The 20,518-nt window shown below is 41.5% G+C and overlaps 1 protein-coding gene across 11 annotated transcripts in view; it reads left to right on the top strand.

Moving 5' to 3' along the window:
• ADAM22 (ADAM metallopeptidase domain 22) overlaps positions 1-19,636 on the top strand; it is a 138,221-nt gene extending 118,585 nt beyond the window's left edge. For 3 of the 11 annotated variants that reach the window (XM_040591635.1, XM_040591632.1, XM_040591628.1), the window contains 5 exons: positions 1,324-1,424; positions 2,001-2,067; positions 7,395-7,481; positions 15,266-15,389; positions 16,708-19,636. In XM_040591635.1, the coding sequence (XP_040447569.1) occupies positions 1,324-1,424; positions 2,001-2,067; positions 7,395-7,481; positions 15,266-15,389; positions 16,708-16,728 (400 nt within the window). In that variant the 3' untranslated portion in view covers positions 16,729-19,636. Of the gene's footprint in view, positions 1-1,323; positions 1,425-2,000; positions 2,068-5,202; positions 5,314-7,394; positions 7,482-15,265; positions 15,390-16,707 lie in introns of all 11 variants that reach the window. The other 8 variants (XM_040591633.1, XM_040591630.1, XM_040591627.1 and 5 more) reach the window with 3 other exon arrangements.
• Positions 19,637-20,518: the final 882 nt, after the last annotated feature.

Here is a 20,518-nt window from a genome sequence, read left to right as displayed (position 1 = left end):
TTGCTCAGTGTGCATACATGGATGGCATCTTTTGGCAGATGTTAGAGTGACTGGGCCATTAGCTGCCTGGGCTTCTCCATGCTGGAAAGCACTATGAAGTGTTAGTTGGTATTCGGAGGATGTTCAAGGATTAAGACATAACTTTTTGATAACTCTTGCTGTTACGAAATAGCAAACACCAAACCCAGTATATAGCAAGACAATCCTGAACCTGAAAATAGACCTTTAGGAGGAGAAAATGTTCTAAAAAAAAATAATCTGTCACTGGATCTGTTGGTTCTCAGCCCTTTCATGCTGTAATTAGGTTTGAATTAATGAAACCCTGGGCTTAGTTCACTGTGGCGGCGATTAGCCTGGTCTTCTAGAAGCTGAAGAACATCTCTCAGATGCCTGCCTTCCAAGGAAAGCAGAGACCGGAAAATGCAAGAGTATCCAGACTTGGAAACCACATAAATAGTTCCTTTGAGCAAAACTTTTTTGTAATAAATAAGCTATCTATTCTGACCAGTTTTCAACTTACTCTTGTTTTTCAGAAATAATTGTAGATCTCATGGCAAACAGCTGAGCAGCACCTCTGGTGCAATAGGAGGGAGCCAGTTGCAATGCCTGATGTGTTGGACATTGCCACACACATCTCTGGCTCTTAGAGGGACTACAGAGGAAAGAAAAGCTTTAGTTTGCACCAAGCACCTGGCTATAAGGATTGTTTCTGGCTTTGGCTTTAGCATTAGAAGTATATATTGCGGTAACTGGCTGGCAAAGTACAATAGAAATTCAAAATCAGCAAAAATGAAGCAAAATTACACCTCCATTGGAGCTAACAGCTGTGAGTGGGAGAGTGCTCATCACAAACTCCTGGGCCCCTGAGACCGGCAGCAGTGGGGTGAGGGAAGCAGTCCAGGCTCCTGCAGCAGCAGCGGGAGGGAGTGGGCAGCCTGCAGGCAGGATGTGCTTGACTGTGAGATAAAAAAACCTTGAGAGGAGCGCAGCTGGAAGAGCATCTTCCAGCTAAGAACTAGAGCAGACATGCAAATCCAAAGGAGATCTGGTGTGCACTGGTGTTTGTGCTTTCCACAGCAAACACGCAAGAAAGCAGTGCTGGAGCCTGGCTCTTGAACGTGGGCACACCGAACAGCTGCAGGGACAGCTGCGAAGCCGAACTGCAGGGTTTAACCAGAAATCCCGATTGCTCTGCTAGTGCAGACAGACCTTAGGCTGTGTTATGTCACCAGCCTTGGGAATGTGACTCTGTGAACTGCTGAGCTAACACTGATGTCAGACAATGCCCTTAACAATAACCGCATCTGAGCCCTCCTATTCTAGGTCAAATGGATTATCTCATTCCTGGAGTGAAAGGATCCCAGACACAAAACATATTTCAGACATTTGTGAAAATGGGAGGCCTAGGAGTAATTCTTGGCAAGGTAAGTGTGAACCTCCGTGCTGGCCACAGTGGAAACCAGCCTCTGGGCCATTGCTGCTCTGCTGAAAGTTTAGCTGATCTTAGGACAGCAGCATGACTCCTTAAAATTGTGCTAATTGTTATTAACCTGGAATTGGGATTTAGCAGCACCCTACCCAAATAACTTTTTTACACAATGCTTTGTCACAAAGAAACAACATTTAATTTCTCCCATTCCTCTAGCGTGAGCTAACATGAAAAAGAGGAAAAAGTCCATTCACTCTTGCCAGCTTTTGTGATGCTATCAGGCAGTGTTTAGTGGTTTTTGAAGTGTAGTGATTTTCTCAAATGAAAGCGGAGATTAAGGAGTTTTTTGCTCTTCACAGTTGCGGCGAAAAGTAGAGAAGGGTCACCTAAGTGACAGGTTTAGCTGGTCTGAGGTAAATCAAGAGGGACTGACCTGTGAATTTTAAATGGTTAAAGCTAATGAGGCAACAACATTTTTGCTGGAGATGCAAAAAGAATGTAGAGTTTGGCATGAGATGCAGGTGAGTTTCAAATTGTTTTACCATCTTCTTTATCCTTTGATTTCTTTCAGGTAATATAGGAGGAAACAGAAAGAAAGTCAGAGGCAAAAGGTTTAGGCCACGGTCTAATTCAACTGAGTAAGTCTGAACTTATAAAAGCAAAGCCAAAAAGTACAGTTTTCATATTTGTGTTTTCTAGATGGAGATTAAGAGTACTGAAAAATAGATAGCTGCATTTTTGCTCTGTGGCCCATTCTGATTGCTGACTGATATCTGATAAATGGTTTGGCTAATGTATTTCAACCTCTTTTTATGTATTCTTTAAAAATTAACTATCAATTTTCTTTTTTATGTAGGCTTCCTCACAGTCGTTCCCATAGCAATTCCCCATGATGATGGCAGCCTGCACCATCACTGCAGGCTTTTGTCTACAGTAAACTGCCATTGCTGAGTGTATCCTGGTTCAATACTGAATTTCTGATAACCTGTTTTCTACCCTTGTCTTCACCTTGGGTTGGGCCATTGCAGAGTTAGAGATTTGTATCTCTGCATCCTTTCCTGGAGGTTTTAGGAGACTTATCTGTCTGCTTTGAGAGTACCCTCAAGTTTATTGATGTAAGCCTGAAACAGCCAGTCTTGAGTAAGCCCTGCAATAAATGGGTAATGAGAGCCCTTACCAAGTGACTGATCCTCACACCTTTCCAGTATGGCTTAGAGTTTTTTCCTTACTGATTTATTGGTTACATATACTAAAGAGCCCATGTCTGCAATGTTCCCTGTAGGGAGAGAGCCTTTTTTATGTACTTAAACCTGCTGGTTCAGGCTCCCTTTGTGAATGAGTGGTGAATGGCTGGAAATACCATCTCTTGGCTTGTCTAGCACTGGCCTGCTCTTACAGCACTTACGCCACACGGGAATGGCCCCTTCTTTGACCATGGTGGCGATGACAGTGCCCATTCCCTGTATCATTAGTACTAACTTTGCACCTCTATGGGCAAATGGGCTTGATACCAACCCTGCTGGAAACTAATAACGCTAACTACTCTCTGGGCCCTGCTTTCTTTGGGGTGGGGATTTTGAGCTTGTTCTGAAACTTTTCTTCCACCTGCAGTGCACTGTCTTGAGGTGAGTAGACTCAGAGAAGTTTATAGAGAAGACCCTCTGTTACAAGTTACAGAAATAATAGTTTGATACATTGCAGTTATAACATTGCATGGTCAAAATGGCAACATGGAACCAGAAATTTTAGCCCTAGATTCCTTGGAGCAGTTTATCTGTCAAGTGCCCCTGTGCTCTTGGTCTTTGTGCTGATAAACTCTTTACTGAAACCTTATTTTGCTCATTTTCTTTTCTCCTTGCTTGAGACAGTTTGATAAAAGCAAAATTAGTCTGACCAAAGTGCCAAGAATACAAATGAGATTGCACATTCTTCTTTAGAAATTTGTCCTGTGCTTTCCTTCATTTTCCAGTTGTATTTCTTAAAATTGGTTTAAAAAAATATTTTAAATTAATGATACCATTATTCTTTCGTTCAGCAGAGGTGTACATTGGGGCTGAATTGGTGCACAAAGAATAAAACCAGATCAGCTCTTTTTAGCCTAGAGTGAATGTAACTGCATGGGAAGACTATTGTTTCCAGTAAAAGCAAAAAACCTCAATGGGCATATTTTTTCCTCTGTGCTGCTCAGCTGTTGTATTATACATTTGCTCTGAAAACTTCAGAGCACTAAATGAATGGGTAGACAGAGAGTGTGTGAGTTAGAAATCCTTTTCCCTGTAATTTTTGTTTGTTTGTTTTAAAGGTGTCCCATAATTTTCACCTAATTCTCTGCTTTCCTTCTTGCTGTTTGTTACAGTCTCTCAACCCAACAGCAGCCCTGGTGCTAGAGGGAGGAGGTTTGTACTTCCCAGGGGCTGTGCAGCAGTTTGTTAGGAATGGTGCACAGAGTGTGTGTTCGTGGGAGAGGCCTGTCAGGCAGGAAAATGCTCTTTTCTCCCGATGGGTTCTGTCCTGGGCTGCACAGGACTGCATGGCTTGCCTGAGTCTCTTTGGCAAGCCTGTTGCCCCTTGGAGAGAGAGTTCCCACTGAATTTTCCATGTGCAGTGTCGGTTTTGTGGGAACGGAGAGAACTGGCGAGAATGCCCAGTGGCTGTGGTTAGAGAGAAAACTTCATTTCTGAGCAGAGAAAATTGAGAATAATCTAATCCTGGCCAGCATTTGCTCATTTAGGAAAACAAAAAGCAATGTCAGCTGCTTTGAGGATGCCTCAGAATACATGAAAGCTCTCCCCAAATTTACCTGCTTACCTTCTTTGGGAAATACTGAAGAATATTGAATTGTGTTCTGAAGTGGTGGGTGGCATTTGGAAAGTCCACCTGTGTGCCCCCTGGGAGTCCAATGAAAAGTACTTGTTGAGATGGAAGGAAAGGGGTAACACTGTTGGTCTCCTGTTAGTAATAGAGAAAGTGTAGTTAACCACTAGAAAATCAGGTTCATTTGTGGCATACCTTGTGCAGAATTCAATTTGTTTATTTCTTTTTAAGCAGGTGCACACTAGTACAGTTGCCTACAAAAGTATTAGACGTGCATGAGTCTGCAGTAACTTCATACATTATGCACAAGGGTTTTTTCTTTGCATACAGCCAAGCGCCAGGTAAAGATTCATGCCATTAATCATTTAAGAAAAATTTCTTAAGAGCTAAGCAAGGTTTGAGCTCTGCTGCCCTCAGGACCAGTGCTGACAGGAGGGTTGCAAGCACATCAGACAGTTCCTGAAAAATGTTCTGCTCACACCTTTTTTCGACCCCTTGTATCTAACAGATACGTGAACAAGGCTTCTGCTAAGTGTATAGCTCTATGGAGACTGCTAAAGCTCATTTGAGATGTTTTTAATTGTTTCTAGATGTTTTAAAATAAAACTTGTGTTCTTTACTAAAGGCAGATGGTTCAGTTCATGCAGAAGGAATGGCAACAGGCCAAATGTTTCTGCAGCTTTTTCAGAAACAGGGTTGATGAAATGGCCTGATGATACAATTTTTCTACTGAAATCAGGGTTATCCAGGAATGATAATAAGAGTTTTCTGAATAAGCTGGCAGTTTAATTGGGAGCTTGTGTTAAAACGGGTCCCAGGGAACATACGTTATGCCAAATAGTGATTCTGACCTTTGTTAATTTGCACTGCTTTTCCTGTAAGCGTTTGTCTTCCTCGTTGTTGTAACTGATACAAACATCTTTGGTTTAGACTTTCTGTTATATATTGTCTTTTTGCAGCAGGGTAACTCATGCATCTGAGCCTGGGCTTTCTCTCGCCCACCAAATCCCGGCCCAAGGCATAAGCCCAGGGGGTTCTGACCACCCCCAAACAGGGAGTCGGGATCACAGGTCAGTCTCACCTGCCCCTGCATTCTGGGCTGCCATTTTATCCCGTAAAAAGTCCCTTCCCTCAGTTTACAATAGTTTCACTGCGGCAAAGCACCGTGACTGCTTGGAGGTGCTCCTGCTGATGCAGCGCTAGCTAACCTTCCTCCTCGCCAGCCTGAGGAGTACGAGTACTCTTGAGCCCAGGTCTTTTGCCTTGTTGCATGTTGCGCTACAAGCCAAATCGAGCTGTTGGTCTAGCTGTAGGCTTACCTGTAAAGGCCACTTGTGTTTTAAAGTGGAATTTCTCACTCTGAGAGAATGCGGATTCTGCCACGGCTAAAGAACACGTGGCCAGGAAGATCAGCCTGAGAGCTTTCTAATGGTATCGCGTAGTGATCTGCAGTAACTCAAGTTTAACCTTTCTGTAACAGATGAATTGAGGTGGTGAACGACGGTCTGTAATACAACCAGGAAACCCTGCAACACGGTTGTGCAACAACTGCATGCTTTGGTACCACATTACACTTCGTTTTGTAATACAGGAAGCCAGATTGGGAGTGTTTCATGGTTACCAAAAGACTTTCAAATGAAAAAAAGCAAGTCAAAAGTACTGCAGCAAGTACAAGAAACTGTGTAGTTGCACCTTTAATTAAAGCTAAAGCAGAAGTTTATTAGTTCCTGGTGATGCTGGCGTCAGCCTGTTGCTTCACTTTGGTTCATCTGTTGCTGCGCTACCACTTTTGACCATTCCTTTCTCTAAGAGCCCCAGCTGGAAAGCATAAAGCACTCCTGATTCCTGATAAATAAGCAAGCTGAGGAAGCTACTTAGAAGCACTTGTGGCTGAGGGCGAGTACTTTCTGAGAGCTGTGGCTGTGCTTGTGCGGGGCGGGGAGGAGAAGTTCCAGAGCAAAAAAGGAGCAAAAGAAGTTGAAAAAGTGCTGCCGCTTTTGTCGTCAACGTGGTTTGAAATATGGTGGGGGTTGAACAACACGATCTAGCCCAAAGTTTACTCATCCAAGCAATCCCTTGTGAGGCCCGTTCCCATGTGTGAGGTCATTGGCGTCACTCTTATAAATAAGGGTGGCAAGAACTGGCCTAGAAATATTGAAAATAATGTAAAGAGGAATTTTCTTTCCCTTTTTCTTTGGTTACAATTTGTTTCCTATTTCAGAGTGTGCTACTCTCTATTATATAAAGATGGTGATCACAAATAATCATTAAACTGTTGCCGTTCTTATACAAGAACAGACTTTAAATTGAAGCAGGCAGACTCCTGTTTCTGCATTGCCCTTTTTTCTTAACGTGACAGAGCCAAAGGAATTTGCTTGTTACTGGGGGCTAAGGGAAACAAGTTACAAAAAATTATCTTCTTCCCTGGTAATATTACTGCCAGATGATTAAACACTCTCTTTATTTCATAGTTTCCATGTAACTAATATGAGTACGTAGCTCAGACTTTTTTTCTAGAAAGTGTGGTTTTGGTATCAAGATTACTTCTGTAAAATGTGAGGTAGCTTTGCAGCCCACCTCCAGTAAATCTTCATGTGGTCCTACAGAATAAATGATCATTGAAAAATCAGAGGGTTATTTGCACCCAAGTGTAAAAATTACCACTGTAGTGGCAAATTATTTGAGCCTTTTAACACACCAAGGCTGAAATTCACTCCTGTAGAAAGGGCTAAGCCCAAGTTTCTGTGCTCATTTAGCTTATGTCTTGCTATATATTCTAGATGGAAGCAAACAGCATGATTGGAGCCCAAATGCCCCTTCATCCTTATTCTGAGATCATGAGAGGAGTTCAAAACATGAGCTTAATGCTGGCCCTCTGCACAGGAGTGAATTTTACCCTTAAGATGTTAAATGAATGATGTATCCCAAGGAGTTTCCAGATTAATCAAACATATGAGTTTTGTTATACGTCAGATTTTCTCATGCAGTTGTACACATTGCCTAGTCCTCACCCAACATCCGTATTGATTTATTTGCCATATTCACTTGCATTTTGGGGATGAAGACATCCTTGCTAAGCTTGTGCTGTGTGTTCTCAGATTTTCTATTCTTGTTCTTCTGCTTTCTCTGTTCCCTCCATTGCTTTCTGCAGGTATTTAAACCCATGGTTCAAAAGAGAATGTAATGTAGCTAAGTGGGTAGAAGATGTGAATAAAAACACTGAAGGACCATACTTTAGGTATTTTGTAAATTAATTCTATATCATTTTTAAGAGCTGTTCCAGCATATACAAATATCTTGGGACTCCTACCTTGTATAAATCAATACAAGTTACTGTAGGTGCAAAGGGCCCCTCTTTTTTTGCTGCATTTTGATGTCTGTTTTTGGCTTCATGTGCAATTTACAATTCTTTTCCTGAATGTTTTAATGAAGCCATTGAAAAGGATGTGTGTAGTGCATGCGTTCCCACCATCATCTATAGCTTGTAGTAGCTTTCTCATCATTTTATGCCAAGTAGTGTTTTATGGGCATGAGACATATTTATCACTAATAAAATAGTATTAACTTAAATAGAATGTAATTTACTGAGGCAAGTGGTTTCATAACACATTCACTCTACCCACTGTCTTATATAGTGCATACTAAAATTTAAATGAAAAAAGAATAAAAAGTAGTGGTATTTTACGCTCAGCCTACAATGAAATAATTCATATATTATAATTGGAAAATTAAATGTATGAGAATATACCCTGTGCTCTATTTATCAAACCACTAACGAATCTGTTACAAGTGAGTGTAGGGTTCATATTACTTGCTTTTGAAAGGGGAAAGTGTGTATTATTTGATACGTTCCAAATTAAAGAGAAGAAGCATGCATGAAGCTGGCCTCTCTGTTCTACATGAAGTGGGAAACTGAGAATATTTTAGTAGATTCCTAGAAGACACAATCCCACAGCTGAGACAGAAGTTTGCATCAGCTGAAAAAATCAGCTAGCAAGCCATGAAGCTTTAAGTTGACATATCAAAAATGAAGCTGAAACAAGAATTGTAGAAACACAAAGAAAAAGAATACAAAGCAAAATTTTTTATCTGAAAGGGTGAAGGATGGTACGAACAAGTAAATAGAATCTTAGCAGTAATTTTGCTACACAGGTAGACCCAATAATAGTGCAGATTGCAGAAACATATACTAAATAAGTCCAGTGTGCATTTGGGGAAAAAAAAAAAGTGATGGAGTTGTATCACAAGATGCTAATGAAACACTTCTATTCCAGTAGTGACACTGGTAGATATTAAATAGCAGGGTGGGACTTCAGTAATTTTTAGAACTAAAAATGTCCCAATGTCTTACAAGAGCATAAAATTGTCACTTTTTAAAACCATTTATGTTTGCTGTCAAGAGCTCTTAAATCACAAAGCTGCAGACGTGAATCACAAAGGCTTTTCAGGGAACAAATAGGGCAAATGAGGTAAATTTACGCCTGCCAGTCCCGATGTCTGTCCTGAACAAGGAGTGAAAATCCCTTACAGAAGGAGCCATTGCTTACAGGAGGTTGTTGTGATTGTGCCCACCAGCATCAGCCAGGTCTCTGTGCTGGTGCTTGGACATTCAGGCAGGGCGTATTGTGAGTCCAGTGTTCTACCATGGCTGGTTTTAGCATTATGATACAGGGTCCAGTTCTGGTGTCTGCAGTTCAACAAGCATGCTCAAGAACTGGGGAGACAGAAGCCATGAGAAGCATTAGAAGGGACTGCAGGGCCTCAAGCTGTTCAGTTTCATGGAACAGCTAAATGCTTACCTGATCGTGAAATCCACATAGCTGCATATGGAGCAAAATCTTTGTGGGATGTCCTTTAGACTAGCAGACCAAGACTGATAATGACCCAAAGTCACTGGAAGGTGAAATTAGTCAAACCAACACTAGAAAATGAGGTGTGTTTTTATTAGCAAACCTTTTCCTAAAAATACCTTCTTGACCTTTGCTGTTCAGGCAAGGCCATCAGTCACCCACCATAACCTAACCCCACAGCTGTCTTTCAGGGTGTTTATATCAGGAGCTTTGTGGTTGTAATAAACAAAGACATTGCTGGAATATGAAGATAGCACTAGTTTAAAATATGTTACTTTAAATGGTTTAGTTAAACAGGTTTTAATTCCTGTGTGGATACTCTTAATTTGGTTTTCATCTTTTAATATCATATATCTTAATTTAGTAACTAGATTAAATTGATAGGAGCATACCCTGCCCCTGAGAGTTTTTGACTGTTGCACTGAATGAGTCACATTTCTAATTGTGGTTGATATAAACCAAGAATTTTTTGCATGTAGATGAGGATTAAGCTGACCCATTTGAAGTTTAAGGGCTCTGCTATATCAGCAGAGATGAAACGTAAATTAAAAAATTTACACCATAGAAACTTACTAATCACTGCCTGCAGCAGTAGCTTTAGAAATGAGAGAGAAACTAGAATAAATTTAGAAACCTGTATTTCCTAATTAATTGAGGTAACCATGGGGAAGTATTCTGCAGCCATATTATGGAAGGCAAAGGATCAGATCTTCTGGGATGAATTGCCATGGGCATATGAGAGGTTGAACTGAACAGTTTCTCTCCAAAACTCAGGTGCAATTTTGATTAATCTGTCATGGACAAAAAAAACATTGTTCCTAAGAACGGTGTGTCTGAACATCATATGGCTGGGTTTTGAAACTGTGAAGTAATTCACTAACGAAACAAAACAAATCTTGTTTCATAAATCAGAAGGTGGGGCTGAAGTCAGGCCGTGCAGCTGAGACTACATTTTAGGAATCATAGCCCAGGATAAAACATTTACACCATATAATTAGCTGAGTGGTATTTTTGTCACTAATCATCTTTTATTTTTCTTTTAAAGATGTCCTGAAAGTAACAGTGCTGTTTTGCTTGTCTCCCTATAGTTTTAGGCGTAATGTTTCGATGACTGGTGCTTTTGCAGGTAGAATCAAGAAAAAAGGCAAAAACACTCCCTACAATTCCTAGGAACATTGCAGATTTTCAGAAAATAGAGATATTAGTTGTCACAGAGGCTTCCTCCATCAGCTTAAAAAATCCTGTATAAATGAAAATTTTTCTCTCTGACACCTGGTGTCCTAGTTATTTAATTTTCTTTCTAGTCTGCAAGTCTGATGGGTATTGCTATATAATTACTTTTCATTAATGATAATAATAATAGCTGCTGTCTCTGGTGCCAGAAACCTCCCAGCTGTGGGCTTCCCTTCTGTAAGAAAATAAGATCTTTACAGAAAAATCTCATTTTCTTGCTCAAAGTCTAGGCTAGATTTTAATTTTATGTGCCAGGCCACAGCTGTGTAACCCCAGCAATAAACCCAGGCAAGAAGTCTTCTCCCGATACTGACTTTGCTGCAAGAGCCGCTGTTTTACCAGTTTGATACTATCACTTATTTTTGTTACTACCAATTACAGTGGCTACTGCACAGACTGACCTTATGAAATAAGGTTAAAGACTACTTGAAATCCTCACTGAATCTTGAAAGACTCAGGAACCATGATGGTATGGGAAAACAAACTGTCAGAATCCCAGAATGTGGCATTTCTGTAGTTAATTCTAGACAAAAAAAGCCTAGAAGGCACCTTCTGAACCACTGAGCTACCTATATTTGATTTGATGCAAATATTTACAGCAACTTACATTCTGTAGGAGTTGCTTAAGTATAAAAATAGTTCACAAAGAAAACAGGTTTTTTAGATGGAGATCCAGGACACATACCCAGAAGGAAGAAATAGCCATCGCATACCAGAAGGGCACTGAGAAGGGACATGGAAGGGAGGAGACAACAGGGTATTATTTCACTCCTATTTTTAATGTGCTTTGGTGTTCTTGCTGTATTCTTCCTTGATCTCTTCTCAGCTCCTCCTTAGCTGATCATTAGCCAGAGTTGATTCATCTGCTCTGCCAGGTCTGTTGCCTTCCTCCGTGAGCATCCAGCTGAGGCCAGGGCTGTGATGAGCCATTAGCTCCCTGCTCTTGCCAAGGCAGCTCTAGACTGGGTTTGGGGGGGGAAAAAAAAAGTTTTCCCCATTAGAACCAAAGCAAAATATTGGCCTTTTTGGCAGATAATGGAAAAAAGCCTGTTGGCATCAGTAGGATCAGGATTTCATTTCAAGAGTTAGAGAGAATGGTTCATTAAAGTGTGTGAATGCTGCTCCTGAGGCACGGCTGTGCAGTGCTTCTGGTGGATAGCTTGAGCCACAGCCTTTGCCTCTTCTGCAGCCCCCCACGTGCTGAGCCTCTCCTCTGCTGCTGCACTTTCAGCGGAAACCTGTGCACACCTGTGGTTTTTAAAAGGAACTGTATTTAAAAGGTTAAAATGTTAAAGTGTTTTTAGAAGATCCCAACTTCCTAACGTGGGATAATTTAGGCTGATGATGTCCTGCAAAGAGCTGAACCTGTGGCAGTAAAGGTCAGGCTAGGCTGTTAGTATCAACATTTGGGCTTGAAATGCTTTCACCAGGTTGAACGTTAGTTGGATTTCATTGAATTATTTTCAGTCTGCAAAACAGAATCAGGCACAGCTTATGAACAGTTCAATCTGTCAGGGCCACCTGCCTGGAGTTGGGCTAAAATAACACTTGGAGTCGCAAGACATTTAGTTGTGTGACCAGGTGACGCATTTCACACCATCTCTTGTGGGCCAGCACTCTCCCCATTTAGGTGACAAGAAGGGAGAGTGGGCAGGTGCCTGGCTGCAGGGGAGTGCATGCAGATGTCCTCCTGCTGCCACAGTGTTCTCTTGTGAATCACAGCATGGTCTCCCCACACTCTTAGTTTCAGCTTCCAGGACAGAAAGATGGAGACAAAGTGGCCACATCTTGCTTTCTGGTCAGAAATTAAAATTCTTGCAGGGCATTGAGGTGCATGGCTTCATTTGGGGATGGCAGTAAAACCGCCGAATCTGTTGTGTGTACAGGGCAGAACGCAGTCCTAGTTTCTTGTATAAATTGCAGCTGGAAGTGACATTTGGCATGAAAGGTAATGGATTTGGTAGCGGGAGAACACCCCAGTGAAAGCTAAGTGGATCCCACCCTTGACCAAAACTGCAAAGTTCTGCCTACCTTTAACCCCAGCATTACCTGCAAGTGTCCCTGAATGCTGTCTTTTTTCCATCCTGTAAATGAGAAAGGTCATGCCTGGCTCTTTCTCATTTAAAGTATATGGAAATCTGGGATACACAGCACATACACAGTTGCAGGGCGTAACTTGAAAGGTGATCAAAAACCACCTCAAACAACTATGCTTGTCACACAAGGCACATTGTAAGATCTGTGAGCGTACACGTAGTGGTATGTTTTCACAGTCTCAGTAGATGGCACTAAAGATGACAAAACCCAGCATGCAATTGTGTAGCAGACATCAGTGGCAAGGCCCTGTGAGGGGAGGGCAAGGTCATTTCTCTAAGTGTGCAACTGCATTCTCAGTGTATTTGGCTGTACCTTTGCACGGGTCGGTCAGAAGCAATGGGCACATCAGGTAGGTGTGCAAACCGCAGCTGAGCAGGCAGCACAAAGCGGGGGTTGAGAAGAAGGACATGGAGGCAGCTACACTGGAGGTACGGGCTTCAAAATCTTTTGAAAAGGCAGCATTGTGTTTGAGTTATGGTGCAAAGCTGCCTGGCTAAAGGCTTGGTTAGGCATCCTGTTCAGAGGACCTGCTGTGCAGGGAAGATGTTCAAGATGCCCCATCCTTGGGGTGCTCCTGCTCCTTCCAGGATCACATGCTCAGGCTGATGGACAGATAGATAGGCTGTGGCTTTCCCACTCACCATGGCCTTCTCTTGCGGTGCCTAACATAACCGGTGGGAAGAGCCTGTGCTGTGCAGGAGGCGATGTTGTGACACAAGGGATGGGAGATGCCTTCATTCTGCGTGCCACCTCCTGGCTGTGGTACCTATATAAACAGCTTTGTGGTGGGGCTTGCCAGGCCAGATCCAGCACCCCCAGTTCCTTGCTTCTAATCTCCAGGGGCATTGTTATAAATTTAAACATGAACATCTTAAATTCTGCTGCAACTGTGGGGCAAAATTAGTGAATAATTGGATAATTAATAATAATATGTAAAATCTGCTCTCATCTTCCCCCCTTCTTCTTCTTTTTTTTTTTTTTCATTCTGGATTCACTAATAGTTTGTTGATCCTTATCAGTCCAGGTGTGGGCAGAGATGAGAGGACTTGTACAGGTAGTGAACAGCAGAGCACTTTGAGAATTTTCCCTGGATTTTTTTGGTAAAAATAACCTGTTTTCTTGCATGTGCGCTTTGGTGCCCAGATCTGTGACACTGGACATACAAAACCTTGTTTTACACTGCAGTAGCTGTTTGAAATTTTCTTCCTGAAGACATTCCTGTATGTCCAGTTCATCTTAATGGGTGATCAAGGTGCATGTGCTGAAGATGTACTCTTCCATGTTTGGATAATTGTACCGTGCTGTTGAACAGGCTACCACGTGAGGCATTAGAGCACTGTGAGCCAGACTGGAGAGCTCTCACCATATTATCTCCGTTGACAACTTGTTGCTCGTGGCTACCATCAGTCATTGTTTGTATAGGACACCAGAGATTGTGCTGTTGTAGGGAGCTACAGGTACAACAAAACGATACACTAACCCAAAATAAAGAATAATTATTTAAAGGTAAATGAGTTTCACTTAGTAATAGAGATACAAAGCAATTCCAGACACAAATCGGTCCCTGCCTTGTCTGTAATCCTCTCTAGATGAAAGGACTTGATCCTTTAAATCCCAGAGCCAGGGATGCGGGGCGCTCTGCCAGGGGTGGCTGCTGTGGCTTCTTGGTATCAGTGATGTTGGCAATGGTGCTTATCACTGCACAACATGCAGCCCCCCTGCTGAATTTCAAGGGCTTGGAAGACCTGTCTGTAGAAACTGAGAGAAACTCTCCATCTTCAGGGATGTGCAAGTTCAGAAATTAGTAGGTAGCAGTGCTCAGGGAGAGTCTGGGTGATGTGCCTGCACTTGTGGGAGGCCTCCTTTGAAAAATGCTGTTAGTCTGCGAAACAGAACAAGAAGGCTAGTGTAGCTCAATTTTTCTACTTTGAGGCTTTTTTCCCTTTTATTCTGCCCAGATTTAAAGCCTGATAGAAACCTCTCAACTGGGAAAAGTGCAGAATCTCAAAACAGAAGCATAAGAGTTTTTCTTGGGTATAAAATTTCAGTCAATAATGTGCTGCTGCCTTATTGACATGAAAAGAATGCCTTTCATGTGATACAAACATTTACTTGCTCCTGCTTACTCTACTCACCTTGTACAGAAATGCTGATTGCCATTGACTAATCAGTCCATTTTTGTATATTCTCATCAGACTCTTTCTTTGGCTGGAACAATATGCACTGTATGATGCTTGCATGTATAATAATTTGTTATTAGCACTTTGTATATGCCTTTGTTACTTCACAACTAACAGTTTGGCCTCCAAGTGCATGCATTTGTGTAAATTAATGTGTTATAAAATAATAGATTTATTTGCTGTGTTTATATCGATATAGGAGATGCGTAAGATATTCATAAAGACACTGATAATTGCCATTTAGTCACTGGCAGAAGACATTGTTCAGCTTGTATTTATACAATTACTGTTTCTATTTAGGCTTCATAGTGCCATGTCTATCGTTTAGTTCTGTATTTATTCAATTGCAGATTCTGTTTGTTAATTTTATAACAATTAATTACAGTACCATATAAAACAGTTTAAGAAATCAGTTTTGTTATGCAGTTCTAATCAGAAGTAGGATTTTTTTTTTTCTTCCAGAGTTCCGGAAAGCTATAAATACATTTACTCATGTCATGAAATTATTAGGCTACTGAACAAACAACTTTATCCCCCCTGATACTGAGCTAATAATAAGCTATATACTTGGTTCTGAACCAAGCTTCAGAGTAATGGCAGTTGCTGTTGCAGTGCTAGGACCCGAAGACATCACATTTATTTTGTGTGTTTCAACATCTCAGGACACTGTCCCCTGCAAAGTCTCCATCTTCGTCCACTGGTTCTATCGCTTCCAGCAGAAAATACCCTTACCCGATGCCACCACTTCCTGATGAGGAGAAAAAAGCCAACAGGCAAAGTGCCAGGGTAAGCGTTCCTCTTCTCTGTGCATTTTGTCAGTGACTTGATTTACTGGTTCTTTTTGAAAAGGAAAGTGTGGCAGATCAGCACCTTTGGCTGGCAGTGTGAGCAGCAGTGGCATTTCCTTTGTACCCCTAACTCCAGAAGCTTCTGAAGGCTGAGCTTCTGGCGGTGCTCAGGGCAGCCGTGGTGGCTGTGTTTACAGATACCTGTTCAGGTTGCTCTTAACCCTGCCCTGAAGCCCACATTTCACTAGTTTTCTTATTTCAAGCTGAGAGTGTGCCTGGGGCAGTCTTTGGGCTGCGGAGGACAGGCAGCCCTGGAGCAGGCGGTGCGCCTGGCTCTCCTCTTACCCCGCCGGGGGACTGACACTGCCAGCAGCTCTCCTTCAGGCTGGGGGATAGATGCTTTCCAGCTTTATAAGTTCCGGTTAAGGAGGAGGGTGAGGGCTTGCATCAGGCTCTTGCAGACCTGGAGGGACTTTGCAGCTGTGACCCAAGCCCCCGTCCCCCCCCCGCCCCCCCCGTCCCCCCTCCCAGGGTGAGCAGGAACAGCTGGAACGTGATGCTCCACACGGGGAGGTTTCTAGCTGATGCCAAAAGGCAGCGCTGGCTGTTGCTTCCTTTGTGTCAATTCAGACATAGCAGGTATTTGAATAAACAAAAAACTCCCGACGTTTACTTTAGGGGCTTTACTGGTGATAGCTTTAGTTCATGTCCCTGATGCAGATGAGCTTCCCGTTGCTGCTCTGTCCTTTTTTGTCAAGAAAAAAAGGGGAGTGGAGTGCTGCTGAGGGCAACCTGCAAGCTGCTGCCCCCAGTCCTGCCTGGGACAGAAGGCTGGGTGAGGTGTGGCACAGGGTCCCCCAGCAGAGCCCAGAGACAGGGCTGCACTGGTGTGTCTCAGCCCTGGAGCTGCCCTGGCACCAGCTCAACCCCACGGCAGAAAGTCATGCTGCTCAGAGCAGAGTTAGGCAGAAGAGAGTGGGAAATTATCTCTACAGCAACGTTAGCGTACCTGTAAGGTAAAAGTTGTCTAGTACATATTTGATGCTACACTGAGTTTTTTCCTTCAAAGTCTCTGCAGTCCCAGCTGTGGACATTTACTATGCTGACTGCAATTCATGCTGAAATGCTTGACACTGTCTGGTGACTTTGTGGTCTGAACAGATACCCATGAGAGGCTGGGAGACCAAGAGCATAGCCTTGGTGACCCAAGTGATGCAGATGCAGTATCCCAAACAAGCCCCTCACACTCTTTGGGTAGCAGCCAGTTTTATCTTGGTGTTCAGTGCGTATTTGTGTTCCTTTTCCCCCCTCTCCAGCTATGGGAGACATCCATTTAGCTGCACTGTTTTCCTGGGGTGACATCAGAACTGTTTACTTCGAATTTTATAGAAACTCAGCATCACTGAGTCACTGCACATTCAACTGCTCTTCAGACAATTTGAAAGATCAACAGAGATGCCCGTGATCACAGTGAGAACCTCCTGTCATCTGGAAGGGAAAAAAGCAGTCTTCTTTCTTTCTTTCTTTTTTGTTACTGGTATTCTATGGATTTGGTGAACAACCAAAATCATAACAACTAATGGGGACATGACAAGGCTATTCCGCATGATCACAGGTACACTTACCTAGAATCCGAACTGCAGTCCGTTTGCCAGTCCCACGTAAGAGTTTTTTCACTGGTTTATTGCAGTCTCAAGTCAGACCAGAGTGGAACTGGGAATGCGCCTCCTGGAGAGCCCAGCTGATGTAAACTTGTATGCTGTATGCATGAACCCATGAACCTTGTGTTCTTTACTTTCCACATGTAAGGGATAAACAACATACTGTAGTAGAAATTAGCATGCAGGAGTAAGAAATATAGGATTTTTTTGTGACAGGATTTCAAGCTTTGAAAGGGAACTATTTGACACAAATGTCAAACAAGGATTATATCTTTTTTTTTTTTTTTACCTTATGTGTTTATAATCTCAGTATAGGGATTGTATATATGTAAACATTTGATAATGTCAAAAATAGCTGTTATACATAAGCGTATTTTGCCAAATGCCTAAAGAAACAGTCATGACTAACATCATCACACTTCAGATTTTCTAATATTATGAGCAGACATCTTTGGAAATACAGAAGGTACAGTACTGTAAACCCATGTCTCTCAGAAACTGGTGTTTGACCAAAATCTCTACTGTCTTTTCAGTATCTTATACTGTCTTGACGATCTCAGTTGTAAGGCAGACTGCAGAAACAACAGCACTTTATCTTAAGTCATCATAAGAGGAACCAGCTAAAATCCCTTGTTCAGTGAGATGACCAGTGTGTCCTCTCACAGGTGTAATTAAGAATGATTTGGCAGACAACAGAGACAGCCTTTAAGTAACGCGCACTCCGAACTTACTGGACATTTGGGAATATTTCTAAGTTGTCAATTCAGAATGTGGTGATGTGAAGTCCTTCTAGTGAGAGTTGCTGTGTATTTTTGATAGAGCATTTCAGACACTGTTCTAGACGGCAAGGCATAGTTTATGGGAAGCATAATGGTTTCACTGCACTAGATAATAACAGTGCTGGGCAAGCAGCCAGTTTCATTGCTGTCTTTTAATTTTTATTTGTTACTGGAATTGCCTTTACCATGCGCTTGAATGCTATGCTTGCTGCCCCTGAAGCCCCCCTGACAATTTTTGGGGGCATTAAACCGAGTACAAGTGAATTTAGCCTAAAAAACCGGTGGGGAACAAACCCTTTACTGTGAAGATGTTAATCTTGTGTATAAGTGGATGGTTAGATTTCTAACACCTGAGACTTCTAAAGGCTGTTGTAAAACAAGTCTTGATTGGGAATTTTCAGTCAGTAAGAAACTGGACTATATTAAATCAATTTATAATTCTCTCCAGCTTTCAGAAATTGACTAATTCTTAGCTTCAGGTAGTACTATTGCAGAATAAAACGCCCAATTCTGTATGGTGCAGTTGAATACCTTGCCCAAGAGCCGTATGATCAATTAGGTATTATTGTAATGGGAACATCTTCGGTGTTTCTGAATCTTCTACCTCTTTCATGTGTTTCCTTTAATAAGTGAATCCAACACTTGCAGCCTTTTAATATATTTTTTTAACTTTTAAGTCTCTCTATAAAGTCAGATATATGTAAGATTAAATTAAGAAATGTTTAAAGATGTCAGCAACTGTAAAGTATGTAAGATTTTTAGAAGCATTATATTTTATGGTTAGGCTGTATGTTGGATAATGACATAATACTGGCCTTGGCGTTGAAGTGATTTTCCTTCACAGTCTACAGGTTCTGGTAAGTATTTTGGAGAAAGAAAAATCTGAGCGAGTGGTAGTGGATGCAGACAGACCATCTGGAAGGAGCCAGTCACTTGTATTTGCTTTAGGAAAAGATTCTGCACTTTTGTGAGGAGTGAATATCCATCAGCACTGAAGAGTATTTTTTGCAAAGATTTATTTTGAGTGTAGGTAACTGGATTAAAGGTAGTTGGTAGCATGTAGCTCATGAAATTAGGGTCTGAGCCATAATCACTTGAAATCAGTATGTTGTTTATTGATTTCACTGAACCTTGAGCAGGGCCGTCAAGGAGGTCACCCACATCAGGACATTATGCTAATCTGATAGTTGCTGTGTTACCTGGTTTTCCTTCCCATATTAATATCTTGTCTTTAGTAACTGGACTGTTCATCATGTGCCTTTTATGGCATTTTGTTTGGATACAAACTGGCATGTAATTTTGAATAATCCTGTTAGATTTCTGTGCGTATTTTATGTTTACCACTGTTTACTCTTCCCTTTCCGTTTTGCCTTATCAAGAAGCAGCAAGATTTGGCAGACAGAACTGGCTATAACATACTGGCTCTTTGTGTAATGTTCATAGCTTCTTGTTTTGCAAACAAATGACTTTCTGACTGTGTTTTCAATGTAGTATGTGCTTTCGGCTTCTCTCTTGTTTTGGTGTAATTCCTTTGTAGCATATGATGATACAGTTACGTCTGTAGTGTAACTTTAAACAGTCACTTTCACATTTGGAGCTAGGAATTCGAGTTATGAGCACTTAAGTTTTAAGTTAAATAAATATTGACTTCCACTTTGACTGTCTAGAGTGAGAACATCACAGAGCTTGGCTTTTTGCAAAATTCTTCTGCAGAGAATCTTGCATCAGGTTGGTAACTTGGAGACCTTGTCGCACAAAACCTGAACTGGCAGGGCTGTGAGCCACTGAAGCCAGCAAAGGTCAAAGAGAGAAATTGTTTGCTTACGTTCTGTGGTTTCCTACTTCTAAAATGTAGTGTGTCAGAAAGCTGCCAGATTAATAACCTGGAAGATTGCAAATATTTTTATCCGTTGTAGTTACACTGGCAATAGCAATACAAATTGCCGCATAATACCTCATCCAGTCTAAAGTAGAGTACTTGTATTGTCAATAAGATAGCTCAGTCACTTTGACTCATGGGGACTCATGCTTTTGTTTTGTTTTTAATTTTAAGAAATGAACTAGTTATTGCCAGCTATGCTGCAGGTGCCTATTGAAGTGGGGATGTTACCAGCTCTTCTCAAATAGAAGTAACTGTCCATGTGAATGCAGGACGAGCTATACTTAGTGTTATGTTTTTCAGTGTGGGAGAATCTGGTATGATTTAAAATAAAATTAATATGACTAACTGATGGAGACTGGAAAATAGAGATCGTATCCAAATAATAATGCTGCACAACGATGCCAGAGTTAAACAAAAATTTACCTGCTAATTCTGGATTTGTTGACATAAGAACTTCAGTAATCCATATGGTAGACTTCTGGTGAATTTACTCAGGCAATATACTAGAAATGGTTGTGATTGATAATTTACATATATTTTTGATTTAAATAAGTTGTTTTAAGAAGGTTGTAATTTTATACAGCCTGTCTTTGCTTAAGTTGTGAACTTCAGTCACTACTTGCCAGTTACCTGATTTAAAGTATGATTTGACTTTGAAGGTAGCTACTTCCAAATGATTTAAGAGTTCCTGACTTACGAAATGTTGAACTTGCTAAGCTGATGTACTCAATAGATAATTTTGATTGTGCTGATGAACAAACAGACCTTTGAGCTAAAATCAGAAAGAAATTGTGTCAGTAGCTAG

This window comes from Falco naumanni, chromosome 4, assembly GCF_017639655.2.
Source record: "Falco naumanni isolate bFalNau1 chromosome 4, bFalNau1.pat, whole genome shotgun sequence".
Lineage (NCBI taxonomy): Eukaryota > Metazoa > Chordata > Aves > Falconiformes > Falconidae > Falco > Falco naumanni.
The sequence above is the reverse complement of the archived record's forward strand: the minus strand, read 5'-3'. Positions and strand labels throughout refer to the sequence as shown.